General features: G+C 35.9%; 3 protein-coding genes and 1 long non-coding RNA gene across 4 annotated transcripts; all 4 read left to right on the top strand.

Annotated features, from left to right (window-relative positions):
* Positions 1 to 108: 108 nt before the first annotated feature.
* On the top strand, positions 109 to 2655 carry LOC107191698 (CCHC-type zinc finger protein CG3800-like). Its single transcript, XM_015580797.1, has 3 exons — positions 109 to 204; positions 1894 to 2159; positions 2271 to 2655. Exons 2-3 carry the CDS (start codon positions 1905 to 1907, stop codon positions 2277 to 2279), a joined length of 264 nt encoding a protein of 87 aa, XP_015436283.1. The 5' UTR covers positions 109 to 204; positions 1894 to 1904; the 3' UTR covers positions 2280 to 2655.
* A 1756-nt stretch (positions 2656 to 4411) lies between these two features.
* Positions 4412 to 7176, top strand: LOC107191724. Its single transcript, XR_001516281.1, has 3 exons — positions 4412 to 4544; positions 6325 to 6590; positions 6702 to 7176. It is a non-coding gene; the product is annotated as an uncharacterized LOC107191724 (long non-coding RNA).
* Positions 7177 to 9005: 1829 nt separating this feature from the next.
* Positions 9006 to 13214, top strand: LOC107191606 (CCHC-type zinc finger protein CG3800-like). Its single transcript, XM_015580676.1, has 3 exons — positions 9006 to 9199; positions 10864 to 11117; positions 11253 to 13214. The coding sequence occupies exons 2-3, from the start codon at positions 10875 to 10877 to the stop codon at positions 11475 to 11477; spliced, it is 468 nt and encodes a 155-aa protein (XP_015436162.1). The 5' UTR covers positions 9006 to 9199; positions 10864 to 10874; the 3' UTR covers positions 11478 to 13214.
* A 2027-nt stretch (positions 13215 to 15241) lies between these two features.
* Positions 15242 to 20729, top strand: LOC107191634 (protein bicaudal D). Its single transcript, XM_015580721.1, has 7 exons — positions 15242 to 15691; positions 15970 to 16110; positions 16200 to 17036; positions 17105 to 17251; positions 18195 to 18624; positions 18719 to 18973; positions 19899 to 20729. Exons 1-7 carry the CDS (start codon positions 15482 to 15484, stop codon positions 20177 to 20179), a joined length of 2301 nt encoding a protein of 766 aa, XP_015436207.1. The 5' UTR covers positions 15242 to 15481; the 3' UTR covers positions 20180 to 20729.
* The last annotated feature ends 2515 nt before the right edge of the window (positions 20730 to 23244 follow it).

Here is a 23244-nt window from a genome sequence, read left to right as displayed (position 1 = left end):
AGTTGCAACGGGAGTTTAGCAGGCAAAGTAACAACAGTTATTCCATCTTCCCTCTTCTAATCGATGGTCTTCACAATCACTCGGCTGAATATCGGTTCGAGCTTTCCCAGGAAAACGTTACTTCTCCCGAACCCATTGTCACCAACGCGTCGGTAAAATCCAATCGAAGGAGAATTCATTGTTCGTGTTCATCGAGTACCTGAGGTAAGTCATTTCATTGATAGTAAAGAACAATACTGTACGCCGTGATAAGCCGGGCTCCGCAGTTCTTTCTATGCAATTTTGCACGTGGTCCTCAACTTCTTCGACTCACTTTCTCGTTATCCAGTAAATGAACTTTTATTTCGATTCTTCAGTATTATGGAGAACATTTTGCCTTTGATGTTCGGCTCGCTACATACGTCCCGTTTTGTCGTGCGCATATACTTAATGATGGATCACCAAACTATTCGAACATATTCGGACTCCTGACAAAAAGTATGAGCAGTCCAAACAGAGTTCGAACCTGGCAAAATGTTCGAACTCCTGAAAAAGTAAGAACAGTTCTGACTTTTCAAGCCGCTCGAGATCGGCTATCGATGGCTTCCTTTCTTCGCAGTCCATAAGGCCGCCATTGACTAGCCACCGGCCTATAATGTAAACACACAGAATGAATTATGCTAAAAAAATCTAAACATTTGCTGTTTTAAATGTACTTTCATAAAAGTGTTACAAACAAATTGACGAGATTTTCCTTATGATAAGTCTAAACTCGACGTCAGACTATTTTCAATAATACACAACTTGAATCGCGATATTACGTGTCAGAAAAAATTATTCGAGTTTGGACTCATTTTTATCAGAAGAATCTTTCAATTTAATTATAAAATTACGGTGAAAGTATATTAAAAGCAATAAAAACTAAAATTTTTATTTATGCGTGATTAATTCTGCATGTTTATATTACGGGTCGCGGGTCGATCACCGGTGACCAATCAGACTTCGGGGCAAGGAGAATATCGATAACCGATCGTAAAGCCCCGATACCCCACTACTTGAGTCATTTGGCAGACTACAATTGTTTGAAATCTTTTGGTCGTGGCGAGGCAACCAAACTCTGTTCAGGCCGTCCAAACTATTCGTTGAAAGGCCAAATATATTTGAATAGTCTGCGGAGCTATCACTGAATTCTTGGATACTATTTTTCAACGTGGCGTACTTCTGTAACACCAGTATAAAGTGAGGACGATCAAGCCACGTTTGTAGGATGGATGATCATTTTTTGAGAATTTTATAGAGAAATGGTCGAACAGCGATTATCCATTCAGCCACAAAATATTTATACTCCCATCGGAAACAATGTTCGTTATACACAACGCATCACAAAGAACACGTGTGCATAATGCAATTTTATTCCGTTATTGAAAGTAGCTTTTACGTATTTCACGAACCTCCTTCCCGTGTTATAATACGTATATATTTCTGTATTTTTGTAAAGATCGAAAGAAAGAGAATAATTCTTATTGTTTCCACGTGTCTCTTATTTTTCACATTTCTCTGTTCGGCTTCTCTTAACATAAAATTTTTAAAAACAATTTGTCCATAATTTGTAGTTACAAAAATTTGGTTATATTTTTATGTTGTCTATGAGTCACATATTCGTAATAATATTCTATTTTGTTCAACAATTACAGACTTTTGCATTATTAATTCTAACTGTATGATGCTTGATTTATACGACTGTAATAATATGTTTATTATATTGTATTCTAGTTACTGATGGAATTTTGTTGTAATTTATTATCTTGGATTAAAATAGTACAAATAAAATTTGTTTCTGATAAAACACTAGAATTTTTCAGCAGAAATATCTGCTCAAACTGTACATAATAGTTTGGCTAATTAATTTTACAGGAGTTTGAAACATGAGTTCAAGCACTTGTTACAAGTGTAACCAGATAGGGCACTTTGCACGAGAGTGTCCACAAGGCGGTGGTGGTGGAGGCGGCGGTGGTGGTAGAAGTGACCGTGGATATGACCATGGAGGCGGTTATGGACGCGATCGTGACAAATGCTACAAGTGCAACCAATTTGGACACTATGCACGTGACTGCAAAGAGGTTCAGGATGTTTGCTACCGTTGTAACGGTGTTGGACACTTCGCAAAAGATTGTAAACAGGTTATTAGGAATTTAATATATTTATTATGTTTGTTATTATTCATAAATATATTCAAAACATAAAATATTATTTGCAAATAATGGGGAATACTGATGAATTACATGTTACAGATAAAGTGATATTCCTTCGTTCACCTTCAGATATTAACAAAATATCTATCTACATTATTATAAAATTCTGATAACACACACCACACCATGAACATTTTGGTATTGTTCCCTTTGAAGCAATGTATACAAGTAAACCAGTGATTGCCCATAACTCAGATGGTCCAATAGAATTCATGATTTCTGGAAAAACTGGATTTTTAGTTGATGTATTGGGTGATACAGTTGCTTCAAAACTAGCATATTTGATTAAAAATTCAACTGTCCTGAATGAATTTGGTATTTCGGGTAAAACCACATTTATATAAACTTTTAGTTTTGTTGCACTTAGTACTCAGTTAAATAAAACATTTGGAAACGTAATTAGCAATAGGAAAGAAGATTGAAATTACAACAACTGAACTTTTATACATTACAAGTTTGACTTGTTACATTGTAATTATATTTTTTTATATCAAGCAAATATATGGTAATTGTGACAAAGATCCAAAAAGTATTATACATAACCTGCACAAGATAGACTGCATAACAACTGTGACTTGCTATGTTTTTAACTTAAAGAATTTTGTTCCTTTATTTTCCCTCATATTGACCTACACAATTCTACTTGTACACACAAAAAGTAGCTTTCTTGTGGAGATTATTGTATTTCTTCCTATATTATCTTTTATACGGAACCATCAAAATATTTATTCGTTTATTTTTAGAATAGCGTTTTTATGTATTTATATATAAAAATGTATTAACTATATCACATGTTTGCAATTTTTTGAGAACTCTCCTGTTAGTACTATGCGAAACTGCAGTAAAATTTCCATAGTTCATACAAAATTTAAATTACGTACTTATATTCTACATTTTATCTATATATTTTATTTTTGTTGTTAAGTGACATTACTATAAGAACCATGGCTAACAAAGTTATTTTCCTCGTTGTTGAAACAATTTTGTTTCTGTCCTTTCGTAATCTAGGATAGAAGCGGCATCATAATGCGAAGTACACTTTTTATCAGAAGAAGCATCGTTAATAAAATTATCTTCATTCATCGTATGTTTTCGATTGTTTTGTATACACTGTAAAATATAAATCGTGCCAATAAAAAGAGTGAATAGAAAGTACTCATTTCATGTAATACCTATACAAAGTTTACTGTAATGTAAATTAAATCTATCTACCTATATACTTGACAAATATTCTATTAATAACGTCATAATATCATGTTATGAAATCAGTGCTTATTTTTTTGTTTTACATATATTTATGTACCTTTTTAATTACAGCTTCTAGCGAATCGTTTATAGAGAAGTGCAATTGACTTCAAAAAATTTAATAGGGTTTACTTTTATTTGCTTTAGGAATAAGAAAGGTTCATAAAATCCATTAAATTACAGTTATTTTAATAGTTTTAAATGATTTGAAAAAATTGTATTAACTAGTAGAATTGTTGAAATTGTAGATACATCTAAATTGCACACCGACAATCTAAATATTTGTCCATTCTATTGTGATCACACAAAACCTTAGGACTAAGACTCGTCAATTAAAATGAGAACTCTCTTTTACGCCGTGACATTTACTGGCAGACAAGAGATTTTGAAACATACAGAAGTATGTTTCAGAAATTACGATTACATAAAAAGGTTTCTTCAACGGTGTTAGATTGTCTGTGTTCTTCTTGAGTTCTCTTCCTATCTATAATTTATTTTTAATAAAGTCATATCTTGTTAAATTTTTAGCGGAAAAGTAATTTCAGTAGAGAAAGTAAGTTGGTTCTCAAATTAATGTTGGTCACGAATAACTGCGAATAACCGTTATGAGAAATGTGGCGTCGCGCCGGGTAGTGACTGAAGTTCATATCCTGTACCGGAAGAAAAAAAAAAGGAATATTCCACTTTGCTTAAGGACTGCCCAGGTCTATACAAATCAATTCGATAAATTTGATCCTGAATCTGAAAATATTTATATCTGAACGAACTTTTCATTAAACAAATTCTTTATTATTGAACAATTTGCACAAATTGGTCCTTGCGTTTTAGCCCTCTGGTAGCGAGTTCGGGAGACGTTTTCGCCACAGTTGCAACGGGAGTTTGGCGGGCAATATAGCAACGATTGATCCGTCTTCCCTCTTGTAGTCGATGGTCTTCACAATCATCCGGCTAAATATCGGCTCCGAGATTTTGCAGGGAGTAGTACATCTCGCGCACCCATTATTACCGAAGCAACTGCTAAATCCAATTGAAGGAGGATTCATTGTTCGTGTTCATCGAGTACTTGAGGTAAGTCGGTTCACCCACCGGTAGTAAAGAATAGAGCTGTACGTCGTGATAAGCCGGATTCTACTGTTCTTTCTATGCAATTCCGCACGTGGCCCTCAACTTTTTCAACTCAATTTTTTGTTATATATTAAATGAACTTTTATTTCGATTCTTCAGTATTATGGAGGAAATTTTGTTTTTGATGTTCACCTCGCTACATACGTCTCGTTTTGTTCTGCGCATATTCTTAATGATGGGTCACTAAATTGTTCGAACATGTTCGAACTTCTGATAAAAAGTACAAGCAGTCCAAATCGGGCAAAATATTCGAACGCCTGAAAAAGTAAGAACAGTTCTGACTTTTCAAGCTGCTCGAGATCGGTTATTGATGGCTTCCTTTCTTCGCAGTCTGGAAGGCCGCCATTGATTGACCCACCGGCTTATAATGTAAACACTCAGAATGAATCACACGCGGAAAAAATTAAACATTCTGTGACTTAAATATACTTTCATAAAAGTTACAGACAAATTGACGAGATTATCTTGATGATAATAATTTCAAACACGACGTCATTCAAATTTCAATAATACAGAATTCATATAATACATCATTCTACTGGTACAATTACGTATCAGTAACAATTACTCGATTACATTCGAGTTTGTACTCATTTTTGTTAGGAGAAGTTTCACAATTTATTCATAAAAATTCTGCAAAAGTACATTGGAAAAAGTAAAATTAAATATTTTTATTCTTGCGTGTTTATATTGCGGGTCGCGTGTCGGTCACCGGTGACCAATGAGACTTCGGGGCAAGGAGAATATCGATAATGAATTGTGAAACCTCGATATCCCATCACATCGAGACGCTTGGCCGACTACAATTGTTTCAAAATTTTTGGTCGTGGCGAGGCAACCAAACTCTGTTCGGCCATCCAAACTATTCGTTGAAAGACCAAATTATATAAAAAAAGACTAAATTATAGTTGTATAATCTGCGGAGATATCACTGAATGCTATTGGATGCTAAACTCTTGGATGCTATCTTTCTGATGTGGCGTACTTTTGTACCACCAATACAAAGTGAGAAGGATAAAGCCACGTTTGTAGGACGAATGATAATTTTTTGAGATTTTTATGGAGAAATGGTCGAATAACGGTTATTAATTCAGCCACAAAATATTGGTACTCCCAACGGAACCCTTGAAATCGGACACAATGTTTGTTATACACAACGCATCCCAAAGAACACGTGTGTCTTGTAGTCCCCGAAAATGGATGAATGCTCAATGCCATTTTATTCCGTTATTGAAAGTAGCTTTTACGTATTTCACGAACCTCCTTCCCGTGTTATAATACGTATATATTTCTGTATTTTTGTAAAGATCGAAAGAAAGAGAATAATTCTTATTGTTTCCACGTGTCTCTTATTTTTCACATTTCTCTGTTCGGCTTCTCTTAACATAAAATTTTTAAAAACAATTTGTCCATAATTTGTAGTTACAAAAATTTGGTTATATTTTTATGTTGTCTATGAGTCACATATTCGTAATAATATTCTATTTTGTTCAACAATTACAGACTTTTGCATTATTAATTCTAACTGTATGATGCTTGATTTATACGACTGTAATAATATGTTTATTATATTGTATTCTAGTTACTGATGGAATTTTGTTGTAATTTATTATCTTGGATTAAAATAGTACAAATAAAATTTGTTTCTGATAAAACACTAGAATTTTTCAGCAGAAATATCTGCTCAAACTGTACATAATAGTTTGGCTAATTAATTTTACAGGAGTTTGAAACATGAGTTCAAGCACTTGTTACAAGTGTAACCAGATAGGGCACTTTGCACGAGAGTGTCCACAAGGCGGTGGTGGTGGAGGCGGCGGTGGTGGTAGAAGTGACCGTGGATATGACCATGGAGGCGGTTATGGACGCGATCGTGACAAATGCTACAAGTGCAACCAATTTGGACACTATGCACGTGACTGCAAAGAGGTTCAGGATGTTTGCTACCGTTGTAACGGTGTTGGACACATCGCAAAAGATTGCAAACAGGTTATTAGGAATTTAATATATTTATTATGTTTGTTATTATTCATAAATATATTCAAAACATAAAATATTATTTGCAAATAATGGGGAATACTGATGAATTATATGTTACAGATAAAGTGATATTCCTTCGTTCACCTTCAGATATTAACAAAATATCTAATCTATATTATTATAAAATTCTGATAACACACACCACACCATGAACATTTTGGTATTGTTCCCCTTGAAGCATTGAATACAAGTAAACCAGTGACTGCCCATAACTCAGATGGTCGAAAAGAATTTGTGATTTTTGGAATAACTGGATTTTTAGTTGATGTATCAGATGCAGTTGCTTAAAAACTAGTTTATTTGAGAATCCAGCTCTCATGAACGAATTTGGTATTTCGGGTAAAGACAGATTTTTATAAAAACGTTTAGTTTTATTCCATTTAGTACTCAGTTAAATAAAGCATTTGAAGACTTAATTAGCAATAGGAGAAAATAATGAAATTACAGCAGCTGAACTTTTGTACATTACAAGTGAAGGTTTGTCTTGTTACATTGTAATTATATTTTTTATATCAAGCAAATATATGGTAATTGTGACAAAGATCCAGGAAGTATTATACATAACCTGCACAAGATAGACTGCATCAGAACTGTGACTTGCTACATTAAGAATTGTGTTTATTTTCCTTCATATTGACCTATACAATGCAATTTGTACACCCTAAAAGTAGCTTTCTTGTGGAGATTATTGTATTTCTTCCTATGTTATATTTTATACTGAACCTTCAAAATATTTATTAGTTTATTTATTTAGAAGATAATAGTGATTTTGTACATTTATATACAAAAAAGTTTTAACTGCATCACGTATTTAGTTTGAATTTTTTCAACAACTTGCCTCCATATTACGCGGAACTACATAATTGATTTTTGAGATCAGTAAGAAATATTTCTCGTTTATCTGTTGGGTGGTATAGTGATTTACAAGTTTTGGCAGATATAATGTTATTGTTAGATTGTTTTCAAAACAAATTGGCACAGATATTGAACTCATAAAATGTGTCTATATTAGCAATTTTGTTACGTCCGTTCTCTTCTAATCGTTTGTGCCATTTAAATGTTATCCCTAAATAAATCCTATGGAATACGTATAAGAAAATTTTGTAATTCTGCGCTGCAGTGTTCCCCCAGAAACAATTTCGCTTCTGTTACTAACTGCACTTTCATTGCACTCTTTGATAAAAAATTCGAAACCCTTTCATAATCTTTGGAGATAAGACGCCAGCACTACGTGAAGTACGCTCCTCATCAGATGGAGTTTCGTCACTACAAGATCTTCATTCTTTATAACATTTCTAAATACTTCGGAAATACTTATCGATTGTTCTGTACAAACTAGAAGTACAAATCACGTGAATAAAGAAAATAAATAGAAAGTAAAACCCATTTTACATAATACTTGTACAATCTTATTGTAAAATGTAAAATCTGTATATTTAATAACTATTTTATTAACAACGCCTTAATCTTATATTACGAAAACAATCCTTATGCTTTTTATGTTTTCTTACATTTATGTATCTTTTACATCACAGCCTCTGTGTGATTGCAACGGTTTCTAATAATAAGCTTTAGAATTATTTACAGAGAAGTGTAACTGACTTGATATGATACAGAAATCATTAATTTCCTTTTACATGCTTTCAATGATATGAAAAAATTCTATAAGCTAGTAAAATTGTTGAGACTGTAGATCATTGAACTCGATTACTGCTCCATACCTGGAACGATAACTGAGTATTGGACTTATTGGAGGTGTCCGCGGCCTGTTAGACAGAAAACACTGTGTAAGAGGTATCCCTATTTCACTCATACACACAACTTTTCTAGACGTACAGCACAGATCAGTGACGTATGCAGTGCAGACGCATCTATATTTGCCTATACCCAAATTTGACATACCAAAATTGAGATGTTGAAACATACAGAAGTATTTCAGAGATTATGATTAAAACTATTTTTTAACGGTGTTAGATGTTCTGCATTCTTCTTGTTTTTTAGATTATTAGATTGATAGTTGTAAGAACAATTTCTCTAGAGAAAACAAGTTATTTCCCCAATTTATGTTGGTCACGGTTAGCCGTGGTAGAGAAGATGGCGTTCACGTCGTATAGTGATAGAAGTTGTGTCGGACCTGCGTAGAAAGGAAAAGAGAATATTTCATTTCGCTTGAGGTCTACTATACAAATCAATTCGGTAATGAAGTGTATCCGATGAACTTGGTCTTGGGTCTGAGAATATTTATATCTAAATGACCGTTTCATTAAATGAATTCGATGTTATTGAACAATTTGTATGAATTAGTCGTTGTGGTTTAGGCCTCTGGTGGCGAGTTTGCGAGACGTTGTCGCCACAGTTGCAACGGGAGCTTGGCGGGCAACGTAGCGACGATTGGTCGGTCTTCTCTCTTATAGTCGATGGTCGTCGCAATCATCCGGCTGAGTATCGGTTCGAGTTTTCCCAGGAAAACACTACTTCTCGCGGACCCATTGTCACCGACGCGTCGGCGAAGTCGAACCGAAGGAGGATTCATCGTGCGTGTACACCGAGCACCCGAGGTAAGCCGTTTCACCGCTAGTAAAGAACAATGCTGTACGTCGCGGTAATCCGGGCTCCGCGGTTCTTTCTACGCAATTCCGCACGTGGTCCTCAACTTCTTCGGCTCTGTATCTCGTTATACAGTAAATGGATTTCTATTTCGGTATTTCAATATTATGGAGAAAATTTTGTTTTCGTCGCCCGGCTCGGTACGCTGCGGATTGCCGTGCACGTATACCTCGCCCTCGGCCAGTCTTTCCTATGCCCAGGCAAAAAAAGCGCAGTACGGCGTCAGTCTTGGATGCCATCTTCGCGCCGTGGCGTACTTGCGTACCACCACTGCAAAGTGGGGGCGATAAAGCCACGTTGTACGATGGACGATAATTTTTTGAGAATTTTATGGAGTCTACGGACACGTGTGTCTTCTTATGTACTTCCCGAGAATGGACGGATGCACGATGCCATTTTATCCTGTTATTCAAAATAGCTTATATTTCGTCAGATTCTTTTCCGTGTTAATTGTATATAAATAGTTATTCTATATTTTTTTGAAGATCGAAAGTAGCGAATAATTTTTATTCTATTTTGTCTCATCGACGTCGTTAATTCCGTGATTTTGTAGTTTCTATCTCCTCATTTTTCACAGTTCTCTGTTCGGTTTCTTTTCATGGAAGATTTTTTGAAACAATTTTTCTGTAATTAATAGTTAAAAAAAATCTTATAGTTCTATTTCTGAATTGTGTGAGAACTGAATATTTGAAAAAATATTATATTTTTTTTTCACTATTTACAGAATTTTATTTCTTTACTTCTAACTGTATGATGCCTCATTTTAATGCATGCAATAATATGTTTGTTCTTTTGTATTCTAGTTACTGATGGGATTTTATCATAATATTATCGTATAATAGTCTGATTGCTCACATATTATCTTGGATTAAAACAGTTCAAATGAAATTTATTATTGATAAAGCACAAGTATTTGAGAGCAGAAACACGTGTTCAAACCAAGGGTTGAAACGGTTCCGAAAATAACTGTTAATAATTGTTATGTAAAGATTGTGATTGAAACAGTTACGGAGTACTGAAATTGTACTATAACTGTTATGGGTGCAAAAGGTTCTGTGACTTGTATTGGTTTGGATTACGATTCCACAGTCCGTTATTATATGGATTCTATATCGATTAAGAACGGTTTTTCGATCAATTATATAGTTCAATCTTCCGATTTGGCTCTTCCTACACGAAGTGTAAGAAAGGGTATTCACTTTCATGTGCTAGAATGCTTTACTTTAGATAGAGATTGTCGAAAGGCTCAGCGATAAAGAAACGTATTTACCCTTGAGAGTCTCAAGTCCCTGACCTTTTTGGCAGTTTCTATCTGAAGTAAAGCAAACTAGCACGTGAAGGTGAGTATCGTTTCTTAAACTTCGTGTAGAAAGAACCGATGCAAGATCGAACAATAAAACCGATCTAAAAACCGTTCTTTATCGACATAGAACCGATGTAATAGACTGTGGAACCGTAACCGAAACCGATACAGGCCAGAACCTTTTTGACCCATCACAGTTGTAACATCATTTCGGTTCTTCGTTAATTGTTCCAAAAACCGGAACCGATATCACAACCATTTCCAATTCCTGGCTGAAATTGTGTACAAAAGTCTGGCTAATTAATTTTACAGATTCGTAAAACATGAGTTCAAGCACTTGTTACAAGTGTAACCGGATGGGCCACTACGCACGAGAGTGCCCACAAGGTGGTGGTGCTGGTGCCAGAGGTGATCGTGGACGTGACCGAGAAGGTGGCTTTGGACGCGGTCGTGACAAATGCTATAAGTGCAACCAATTTGGACACTTCGCACGCGAATGTAAAGAGGATCAGGATCTTTGCTACCGTTGTAATGGTGTTGGACACATTGCAAAAGACTGTCAACAGGTTATTAGAAATTTTAATATATTTATTATGTTTGTTAGTTTACGAAAATCTTTTCATTACTAGAACGTGCAAGGCTTTAAAAAAAAGACAGCCAAACCACCTGGTCACATTATAATGTAAATTGTTTTTAAATAGAGCCCTGAGATGAGCTGTTTCAACTGCAACAAGACTGGTCATATTGCGCGCAGTTGCCCGGAGGGTGGTAATGATTCTGGACGCTTTGCTATGCAAAGTTGCTACAACTGTAACAAGACAGGTCATATCGCTCGCAACTGTACCGAGGCTGGAGGCAAGACGTGCTACATTTGTGGCAAAACTGGTCACATAAGCCGTGAATGTGATCAGGATGACAGGAAGTAGGATATAACCGGAATCCGTGCCGCTCGCTTAACGATAAGCCGTTTACTGTCGCGCGCGCTACTACCGGGAATTGTAGCTAGGTAGGGATGTGCGAACGTACGTTTCGTTGATGCGGTATAATCGCTAAAAACGCGTTTCGTCATAATCGTTCGAGTTTCAATCTCTCCATGCCCAACTCCCGGAAGCCCATTTTATTCCTAATTTCTTTCCCCTCTAAACATCGTTGTTCTCTTCGCAAGGGTTTTTTCTTATGATGTCTTTGTTTTTATTGCTGTTACACTACACCGTACATGCGCGCGCGCGCACAAAGTACATTTACACATAGGACACATTCAAGCATTACATGAATACACACACTATTACAATGTAATAATATTATAAACATTCGATTGAATTAGAGTAGAGACATGAATCCTCTGTCCCTTGACCTTCAAAACTATCTCGTACGCGCATTGTTTTGTGATGCAAGATGTATGGATTCTTGATATACTTCGAAAAGAAGAAAGTAATTAAATTCGAATCAACATTTATTGCGTTATATTTTGTCAGCCCGACAAAATATCATTACGTTCGTCGAACGTTCATATTGAAACAAGACAGATTATGCAATGATGAAATTGAAATGATAGTTACAGTTTTTCGTACATGAGAGGGATACAATGCTATGAACAAAAATTGTGATAAGTCTGACGTTATGTTCGTTTCTCACATCCACGCATCTTGTATCCGGTCCTCCCTCTCGAACTCTCTAGCAACTCAAAAAGGAAGAAAAAAAAAAGAAATTCAGAATTAATGGGAAAGGAAATGAACATGCCGGCCCTGAATACATATAAATAAGGTTTAGTGACGCCAATTTTTAGTATGTAAGGATGTAATGAGGATCGTTGAATCATTAATTTTATAACGAACCTAGTTTCAGATCTCGGTAAAGAAATGCACAATTGTAAGATTGTCAGTGTTTACGAGTTTATATACAGTTATACTTGAGCTATTAAGGTAGATTCTGATAAACTAGGGCATAAATGTGCTTTGTACGTCAGATTCTTCAAGTGAAAATGAACGCAAGTACTGGTATGATCGTCAAGTGGTCGTTGTAACGTATATATGTATATATACATATAAACACAGAAGTCTGTACAAGTTTGCACATTTTGTACCAAAAATCATGATTGTTATATTGAGAGTCACCATTGTTCATACTGTCAGCGATTGTTACGGATTTCAGAGGATGCTGTTGCATTTTACCTTACTATATCCTTACATATGATGAAATATTTCGTTACTAGGTACATGTATATATATATGTATATATGCATAGAGATGTGTGTATACATATATAAATACATATATTGCAGGAGCTGTATTTTGTACTGTAAAAAGGTAGATATACTCTGGTCGTTGCTGGTGACTAATTCCAATATTTCTTTTATTTATACATCACAGGAAAACGAAGTTACTTTAATGTATAAAATATTGCACTAATCATTTTTATAAGTTGTAGAACGAAAAATTTTTAGATACGATTTGTCTATTACTTTTTTTTTGTCAAACATCTGCCGAAAATCATGAGGTGATAAAAATGAAACAAGCGTTATGAATTTAAAAGTCTTGAATATCTCTCTCTCCGAACACTGTGGTATTAGGAGACTATTAGGTTTACTACAAGTACAAAGATGTGCAGAGTTTTTTCTAAAAAAAAAAAGGGATTAGAAAAAAGAAAAATGAAGAAGGAAAAAAGAGGACACGAATGAATCTAATAGGAAGGAAAATAGATTGCAGCAGATTTGATGGTCACGCCGTGTTTATAAATAATGAGCAGTTGTTGGGGTGTAAATTAATGATGTCTAAATATTTTACGATTCGTTCCGATGGGCGAACGATTAAATTTAAATTAACAAGAAGATCGTTCACAGATCTTTATTCAATCTAGGTAGATTCGGCGTGTGCAGGCGTGTTTTATGCATGTGTCGAGGATCCATCTTTTACGCTTCAAGATATTCTTTTTTCAAACGATTCGATTGTTCACGGATTTGCACATGCATAGCCTGTGCACAATACATTGATACTTTTACCAGCAGCGACAATGTGTATTAATGTTCAGAAGACAGGCGTGCCTGACTGGATGGAACTGAAACCGCCTTGCGCGTTGTATTTGTGTAGTACAGGTGTCCTGCAACAATTTTATACACTTAACTGTTCGGGACTTAAACCGATCTCATACATGATTTTGGTAGTAGTAATCAGTGCGCTAGTGCATCTGACGAGATTTTGGAGGATCAAAAATTGTGTATTTCGCTAATGGACCGTAACCTTTGGTGCTCTCACTGGATGAATTTGAGACTTACAGAAAAGATTACAGAATTCGTGTAAGCAATTTTCCTTCGTTTCATTGACCAATATGTTGTATAGTTTGAGTACACGCGTGTACGCGAGATATACATGGTATATCATGTAAAGACACGATGCTTTACTATGTAGGGTATTGGAGAGGAAACAACATACATTGAAAAATACACGATTTAGGTGTGGGGTTCATTGGTGGCACCGGAGGTTCAGATGAGCATAAAAAAATGAGTGCGATAGGGCACCTGCGCTTTTGTCTCTGCTACAAGACTTACGTACGAATATTGTAAAGAATACGACTGTTACAGTGTATGAACTAATTCGATTGGTGTATAGCCGATCACAGCTCGACTTATATTAATCTATTAATACTTAAAGGAAGAAGATGAAGAGGATGAAGAGGAAAAAAAATAAGCTACAAAGTAATAAAGGATTGCGGAGTATTTGAAGTTATGTTTTTAAACTGAATTTTTGAAATAGAATGTGTACGGAGAGGCAAAAACGAGATCTTGTTTTTTTTCTGTTCCCCCATATATGTTTATCTATTACCGGTATCTACGAATACGGAGGTGTACGATAATAAAATATACTTCATCTGTATTATTTATATTTCAGTTGGCAAAGGAGATCGATTATTAATAAAGTGTAAATGTATAGATTTCTCTTTTAGTTCTTGATCCTTTTGTACGTATACTGTTGTATGATCCTTTTTAACTCAAAACCTTGATAATTTTTATTACAACTGAGATGAATAATTTAAATCAATACATTCGTTCATCTATAAATTTAATACTGAACATTATGTTTCTCTAGTAATTGTACAATATTTTGTTCCTTTTTAACAAATCAATTAGAAGCAAATTATCAATTTTATGTGAATATTTGTTTTTTTGTATTCAAACAAGTATTAATATATTATGCTTTGTTTCATTACTTTTATGATTTATAATTATTGATCTCTAACTTTATCCAACTAATGAAGAATATTGTGATACATATACGTAATATAGTAGTAAAACGATAGTCTTAATAATCATATGCAAGCCGCTTAGAAGTCAAACAACTGCGTGAACTGAGAGATAGAAAAAAATCAATAATATTACAGCATTTCTATTTTAAATTTGGCTCGTTGTACACGAATAAACAAATGATTGAGATGTATGTTTAATACTCACGATACGAAATATATAAAAATGGAATTAAATATAAATATTGAACTTGCGAAATTATAGAAAATGGAGTTGACCGGTTTGTCTTCTGAGCAACATATATTTATTCGAAATAAAAGAAAATTTGAAGGATCTGTGTAATAAAACACATTAATGCGTATGCTTGTCATGAGAAGAGGGAACGGTGGAATCGTGGAACGAGATTCGAGGAACGCAGCAAACACGTAAAAGAACATGTATCCATCCGGTCCGTGTGATTTTCCCCGTGCCCTCACCCCTTAATTTCACGTCTGTCAAATGGTCGTGGATTCTCGGAAGATGTGAGGTTTCGGACAAGTAGGCACGTAAAGAAAATAGTTTCGGAAGCTATCGCATAATGCTCTTGCATTCAAAATACATCACGGCCGCCGATGATCCGATATATTTACGGTAACGACAAGGAAGTATTCGACGGGGAAAGGAGCGAAGTGATCTTGGAAGGTGCGTGCAGCAATGGCCACGACAGACGGTGTCACGATAGAAGACCTCCGGATCGAGATCGAGAGGCTTTCACGGGAATTAGATCTAGCTTCTACGGAGAAAATACAGTCCGCTCAGTACGGTCTTGCTTTACTCGAAGAAAAATCGGCCCTACAACAAAGATGCAACGATCTCGAGGCCCTCTACGAAAACACGAAACACGAGTTGGAAATCACACAAGAGGTTAGCTCTCCATCCCCTTTTATGTATTTGGTTCGAACGGAAAGTATTTGCGTTTCTTCCTTCTTAGACAAGTACAGTGAAGTGTTTCATCGGCACAAATTTTGGATTCTTCAAGAATCTCTGTACAAATTAAAATGCATTTGCTGTACGGCATATAATTACGTTGTGCTCTAATAATACAGTGAAATGCATATAACTTTATGAAAGTTTTTATTGATGTCATGTGCGACTTATATGTTGTTTCGATTAATATTTACTCGAATCTTTTACTTGCGTAGGCTCTAGCAAAGTTTCAGACAACTACGAAATTGACTACAAAAAGTGGTATAGAACAAGAAGAGAGTCTCCTTAGTGAAAGTGCTGCACGAGAAACATCTCTGCAAACACAGATTATTGAATTAGAAAATGAAACGAAGCAAGTATGTGCCCTTTTTTTGAAAGAATGTACAAAAAGAAATGATAATGTTTTAATATTTACAAGATTCTTATTCTATGCTGTTTCATCTAGCTACGTCATGAATTGGACAGAGTACAAGCTGAACGCGATCATGCTCTCATTGAACGAGAAGAAGTTGGTAAAGATCACCAGCAAGCAGAGACAGAAAGAAAGTCCTTACGTACTATGCTGCGTGAATGTAGATTTCGTGAAGCTCGGCTTCTTCAAGATTATTCAGAACTGGAAGACGAGAATATTTCACTACAGAAGCAGGTGTCTGGTCTACGATCCAGTCAAGTGGAATTTGAAGGTGCCAAACATGAAATAAGAAGACTAACGGAAGAAGTGGAACTCTTGAATAGTCAAGTTGAAGAATTAACAAATTTGAAAAAAATTGCTGAGAAGCAAATGGAAGAGGCACTTGAATCCTTGCAAGCTGAACGCGAAGCAAAATATGCTCTTAAGAAAGAACTTGATCAGAGAATTAATAGCGAATCCATTTACAATCTTAGTAACCTTGCACTTTCAATTAGAGGAATAACAGAAGATCAAACAATATGTAGTGATGGAGAAGATGATTCTCCAGCATTACGTAGGATTGAAGCAGATCTAAAGACTCAGGAACCAGGTACTTCAGCTACTGACAAACAAGTTGATTTGTTCTCTGAAATCCATCTGAATGAACTAAAGAAATTAGAAAAGCAATTAGAATTAGCTGAGTCTGAAAAGGCTCATCTTACTCAAAACTTACGGGAATCACAGTATGCAGTTGAAAAAAGTCAGAACGAGCTACAATCTTTTGTTGCACGGATAGTGCAATTAGCAGCCCATGTGCAATCATTACATCACCTTCATTCCAAATTGCCCGAGAAACAAACTGAAGAAGCAACATTGGATAAGTTGAATCAAGTATGTGTAGAAAATGTACATGGATCTTTTGGTGTGGAACATATCAAGTAATTTATGTTTTGTTTCAGGCCATCATGCAGTATCATCAATGGAGTACCATGTCTGCACGTGAAGTGAATCAGCTTCAAAAAGATTTGGCTGAATTAGAAAACGGTTTAACCATATCTGATTCAACACAACAATTACGTACAGAACTGACGAACCTTAGAAATAAGGTACATATCACTTTTTCCTCTTATATCAAGTTTTTTATTTTACATACTTATAAGCAGCAACATTGCGGAATATATATGATGAAGAACAGAAATGTAAGTTACTAATTTATTAAGTTTCCACGGGCAATAAGTTAATACGCGGAGATAAATGAGAGTAAAATAAACTGTGACTCTGGCACAACAATAATTAATATTCAAAATTTAGACTTTGAATAGAAATTATGGCATTTCAGATCCCTGAGTCAGAGAAGAGCCTTCGAGAAAAGGTTGGAACGTGTGGTCCCCTTGACGTATTTACCAATTATTTAATAACAATTTGTCTTTTGGCTCCTTTAATGATCCGTACAGATTGCTTCCTAATGTCCTAACAACCCATCTTGTATTGCTTTGATATCTTTATACTCTTTAACTATACATGTTGCAACAACTACTGACGAATATACCATAATTTCTTAAAGCATAGACTCCTTTGTGAAAATATTTCTGTACTACACGTACTCCCAACATATTATTGTTTTCACAAATGGGTTGATATCATCAGTGTCTATATGAATGTTTTTTTTTTTTTCCTTATCAAGTGCTCAAACAAATGTACGGATCTCAATTGCTATGCACTGTGGCTTTTAAATAGAATGTGCTTAGGAACAAGAACTCAGTGGATACTATCCTACTTGTTTCACTTGCATCTAACGTAGCATGAGTCAGACTCACAGAGCCTGTTTGCACGATGTTCAAACAGTATTCTCTACATTTTGTATAGTCTTGCAAAATTACTTCAGCTGTCGAGCACTGTTTTCGTGGAATATAAAATTTGCCTTTCACAATGAAAGTTTTGTAGCTGATATACATAAAGTCTCAATGAACATGCAATAAAAAAACAAAAATAGCAAGTTGCTGATGAATATCACCACCGTAGATATAAACGTTATTCGTTATATTTCAGCTTTTAGATACAGAACAAAGGAGCATACAACTTGAATCTGATATTGCTACTCTATCCAAACTTGCGGTGGAAGCTGGTGGTTTCCTCGACTCCGCGCAGAATGACTTGCAGAATATATCTGACGAGCTTGCTCAATTGTACCATCATGTTTGCACGGTTAACGGAGAGATTCCGTCACGCGTGGTTCTTGATCACGAAAAGATTGTCCCCGAAAAGGAAGAAGGGAATGAGAAGATAGAATGGTGCAGAACCTCGTTTAAGACCGATATTCAAATTAAGGATTTAGAAAGTTTGAGCAAAGCTAAGGAAATTGCGAAGCATATAGAAACAGCCATGGATCAAATTAAACATCTCAGAAGCGCCGTTGAACATACAATTGAACTCTCTAAAGTTAAGGGAATACAATCAAATGTTTGCAACGTGTGCGAGGGTGAGTTTGATGAATTCATGTCTACATTTTATGTTTCCTTGCTTCACTGAGATATCATGTATTATAATATTTATCACTTTATTGTAAATCATAGGATCTGTAAATGAGAACAAGGCGGAAGTAGCGGACCTACAGGAGCAAGTGATTAGGTTGAAGGCCTTACTGTCAGCTAAACGCGAACAGATCGCAACTTTGAGAACAGTGCTCAAGTCAAACAAGAACACAGCAGAAGTGGCACTTACAAACTTGAAGAGCAAATACGAAAACGAGAAGAGTATTGTTAACGAAACCATGTTGAAACTGAGAAATGAGCTTAGAATGTTGAAGGAGAACGCTGCAACATTCTCAAGTAAGTTAATTTTCGTTTGTAATTGCTATTTGAGATATTTAGTTCTTACTGATTTATATCGAGTATAGTTAATTTATTCTCATTTTTTTTCTATTTTGTTTTACTAACATTATTGCACTAACGTAAAACTAATAATTTGTTATCAGCATTCATGTGCGCGTTATTGCTTTTAACGTGCTGCGCGACAGTCGATTTTGCAGTTGCATTAGGAGTTTGCTATCAACAATATTGCTTTGTCCTGTAGCAAATCCTTTAATCATTCGTTATTATTAACAGCTTTTTAACTAGCGCAATATCTCGTTAAACTAAAGCATGAACACTCTTAACGTGAACTTAAACTATGTGAAAAACTGTTACTATCTTCTAAACAGTTTTCTGTACTTTTGACACGGTGTGATACTTAAAATAATCTGTCTAATATTTTCGACGACTGTGAAAACATTTCTTATTTTTAATACTTATGTAAATACAGAATTTATGGACTAATTTACAGAGACTATAACCAAACCAAACTAAACTATCTGGTTCGTGCATGCTATTAGCACATCAACCCTACAGTAAATTACTTATTTCTTCAGTAATACCACCGACGAGGTATAGAAATAGACATGCCATCCAATGTATTTTTGCGGCCCACTTTTCTGGGGTTACGTTATCCCATTTCCATTTTAGTGTCAATACCCACCGTAGATTTACCGTTCTCATAACATAGAGGTCACAACAATCACAGGCTTTTTAAGGTGTCGGTACTACAGTTTAGGTAGGCCACCAACTCCCATAAGATGGAAAGGTCTATTTTTATATATCTCGTCGGTGGTAATATATTCGTATTTTTGTGCTGTTCCATTTCGAGTACCTGAATAATTCATTCTCACGTGTCTTATCGTATTCGGTGTTAATACCTGCTAACCAACACTATTCCCAGGTCTGCGTGCAATGTTCGCCGCACGCTGCGAAGAATACGTAACGCAGGTCGACGAGCTCCAGCGTCAGCTCGCCGCGGCCGAGGACGACCGGAAAACGTTGAATCAACTGCTGCGGCTCGCGGTGCAGCAAAAGCTCGGTCTGACGATGAAGCTCGAGGAACTGGAGGTGGATCGGGAGTTGCGAAACACACGGCGACACGCGGCCAGTGCGAACGGACGAGGTAGACAGCGATTGTCGCAACAGACGAACCGTCCCCACTTAGGCAGAGATTTCTTCTAGAAAATGATGAAGATGTGGAGCAAGATATTTTGAGGAAAACGAGGATTTTGAACCTTTCAAGTACTTTTTCTTCTTTTTCACTGCTCGCCGTCAAAAACAACGCGGCGTATCCGAAAGTTGGATTAGTTCCTCTTCTCTGGGGGTTATTTTATACAAGAGAGGTTAGGATACCGTCGATTCAGCGTCGAACGCGTGTACTACTTTCTCGAACGGTTTTTTGCACAGATTTTCCGTAGAAACTGATAGAAAACGAAGTAGAGATTGTATTGAAACCGTTTCTCTCGTACCACACCGTCACGATACGATGAAATTTTTGCAAAATTCCGGACAGATCAACGACCATTTTTAATGGGATTGAAAGACAGCAACAGCTCTGTTTCTCCTCGTTTGTAAGGGATAGTTTTTTGTATTGAACCGTAAGAACGCGGAGAGCAGAACGTGTAGAAAGCTTTGAAATGTTCATATTTTCTTGCACCGACGTTGCTCCATATCGTAGGGACTTTTAGGAAGCTCTGCCTTCTGTTACCAATGTTGTTAGTAGAGATGCCCGACGGACAAACATACGAACCCGTTTCTGTTTGCTTTTGTTTTCGTTGCGACTGGGCATAGAATCGGGCGAAACGTTTTTGTGCCCTCCGATGATCCGTTCGCGGCGAATTATAGTAGTAATTCCCACGAACGGGAACAATTTAACGATATTTTAATGAATTGATCCATTGATCAGATTAACTTCTCTTTCTTACGAAAGATAAGTTAATGGTATAACTGTTTGTTTCTTATATTTTAGACGATCGTATACTTTTTCTCTTTTCCTTTTTTCAGTCAGATTTACGTTCGACCAAGTACGGTGTTGTGTATCGGTTTCGTGTAACCGCGTAGGGAATATATTCATGCATGAGTGGTTCTCGTATGGTTATAATTATACGAGACAGTAACGCAAGTTCTTTCGTATTAACCGGGCGGATGCATGATAAAAGTGAACTTATACTGTTTTCTAGGTAGACGAACAAGAGAAACAAGAATTTTACATTGCATACCATAGAGACAATATTATTGTGCGCGACAAGTAGCGTTTATAATCAAAGTAGAAAAAAAAAAGTGGAATACACCGTAGACGCGTAGAGTTGGGAAAGAACAAAACGTAAAGAGTAGCAAGATTAACAGAATTTTAGGGACCCATTCTCCAAGTAGCTTCTTCGGCAAACGACGCCGTTCGATTACGAAACGGAAGAGAACGTTGCTTCACCGTCTACAAACATCTTCATTTTATCTTACGTTTTCTTTTTTTGGAGATCATCTTTTCCTTTTTACTAGTTCAATCTTTCTGGTATGTGGCATTTTAAACACATTTCCCCTATTATTATTATTATCGTGTAGTATTCCATAACTTCATTATTTCCAGGAAGTAGAACGGTTTTTTTTTTAATCGATTGAATCAAGTGTAACTTGGCCTAAGTAGGCTTTTATAATTCAATTCTATTGAATTCGGCTATATATATATATTTTTATTTTAACGATACGTTTCGCAGCTATACTTTTTATTTTGATACTCATCGTTGCATAATATACACCGATATCGTTTCGTACGATTCGGTGGCACTCTTATTTACGTGCGAACCAAGAACCGATTAATCATTGATTTTAATTAGAAACGATCATGTATTTCTCGTGAATATACATGCCACAATTCTGTCCAGTCACTTTGTACGTTTTTCGTTAACAGAATGTTAATTTAGCCGTTGCTCCTCCTACGTCCAATCTTTTGGCCCCGAATTTAATCTGTGGAAACAGAATACTGCAAAGATATAACGGGGAACCAAAAGAAAAAGGAAGGTAGCGTAAACTGGCATGTTTATTTACAATACACACGTGAACAAGTATTACACGACAATGTGTTTCATGTGCATTCAGTGTCTCTGCGAATTTTACTAACATTTTATTAATTACTCGGACCTTTGATTAACCGTCGATGTGTGCGCGCGCGAGCGTGCGAGCGAGCATATGTGTGTGCGTGTGTGTGTGTATTTTTGGATAAAGAAAAAGATCATGCACGATGGACGCTTGGTACGTCGTGGCGAATATACAAACTCGATTGTCGATCGGTCATTATATTTCAAATCGATGTACGATCAACGTGAACCGTCTTTAATCAAATTTGTTACTAGCACTATTAGTATTATTAACATTATTATTATTATGATTATTATTGGCAGCAATATCACGAATTGTATATTAACTATTGCGATATTGCTGTCGGCTTCATCGCGGAATCCAGATGAGTACCTAAAGAGAATTTATCGATCGTTCATTGACTATCAATTGATTGATTAGTTGTCACTATTATTATATTTATACCGTATAGTTATATTCCATTGCCTGTGTCTACGATTCTAATCAACAAGACGGAGATCCTTGTTTAAAGGTATTTTCATTCTCCTTCTACTTCAAGTTAACATTACTTAACAATCGACGGAATAAACATTACAGATTAAGTTTTCGTTTTTATGTTTTTATATTTCCTGGTTTTGTTTTCGCGTTTGTTACGTTCTTCGGTGAAATTAATATTAACTTCTAGACTAATAAAACGTCTTCGAATGCCTGACGAGAATTTCGAGGAGTAGTATGTCGATGATTCTTGTGTATTAATTTTTGATGTACGGAACGATTAATCGGTTGAATTCTGAGCGATAGACACAGGCGGTTCTAATTTGTGTCCATAAACCGAGCCAGCCTCATACCACCGTCCCTTCCCCACTCTGTCACGCCATTGCCAGGAACGAACGCGCGGATGAAATTCTTTCGTTTCTCTTCACGAACTGTTCATTAATGTTCACCTTCTGACTTTGTCCTTGGTGGAAAAGAAATTCGTCCTTAACTTTTTGCCTTGCCGTCCGCGCTCTTCAATGGCGACTCGAGAAACCGTTCGTGTTAAAGAGAAACCTATTCCAAACGGTCGTCTTTGAAGAATCGAAAATTCTTTTAATCAAAAATTCGTCTAATCGAAATTTCATTCCATCGAACCTGCACGATTTGTTCATGGGACCATATACGTTCCCTGAAATGTT

The sequence above is a fragment of the Dufourea novaeangliae genome, unplaced genomic scaffold (assembly GCF_001272555.1).
Source record: "Dufourea novaeangliae isolate 0120121106 unplaced genomic scaffold, ASM127255v1 scaffold228, whole genome shotgun sequence".
Lineage (NCBI taxonomy): Eukaryota > Metazoa > Arthropoda > Insecta > Hymenoptera > Halictidae > Dufourea > Dufourea novaeangliae.
This window is presented reverse-complemented; position numbering and strand designations above follow the sequence as displayed.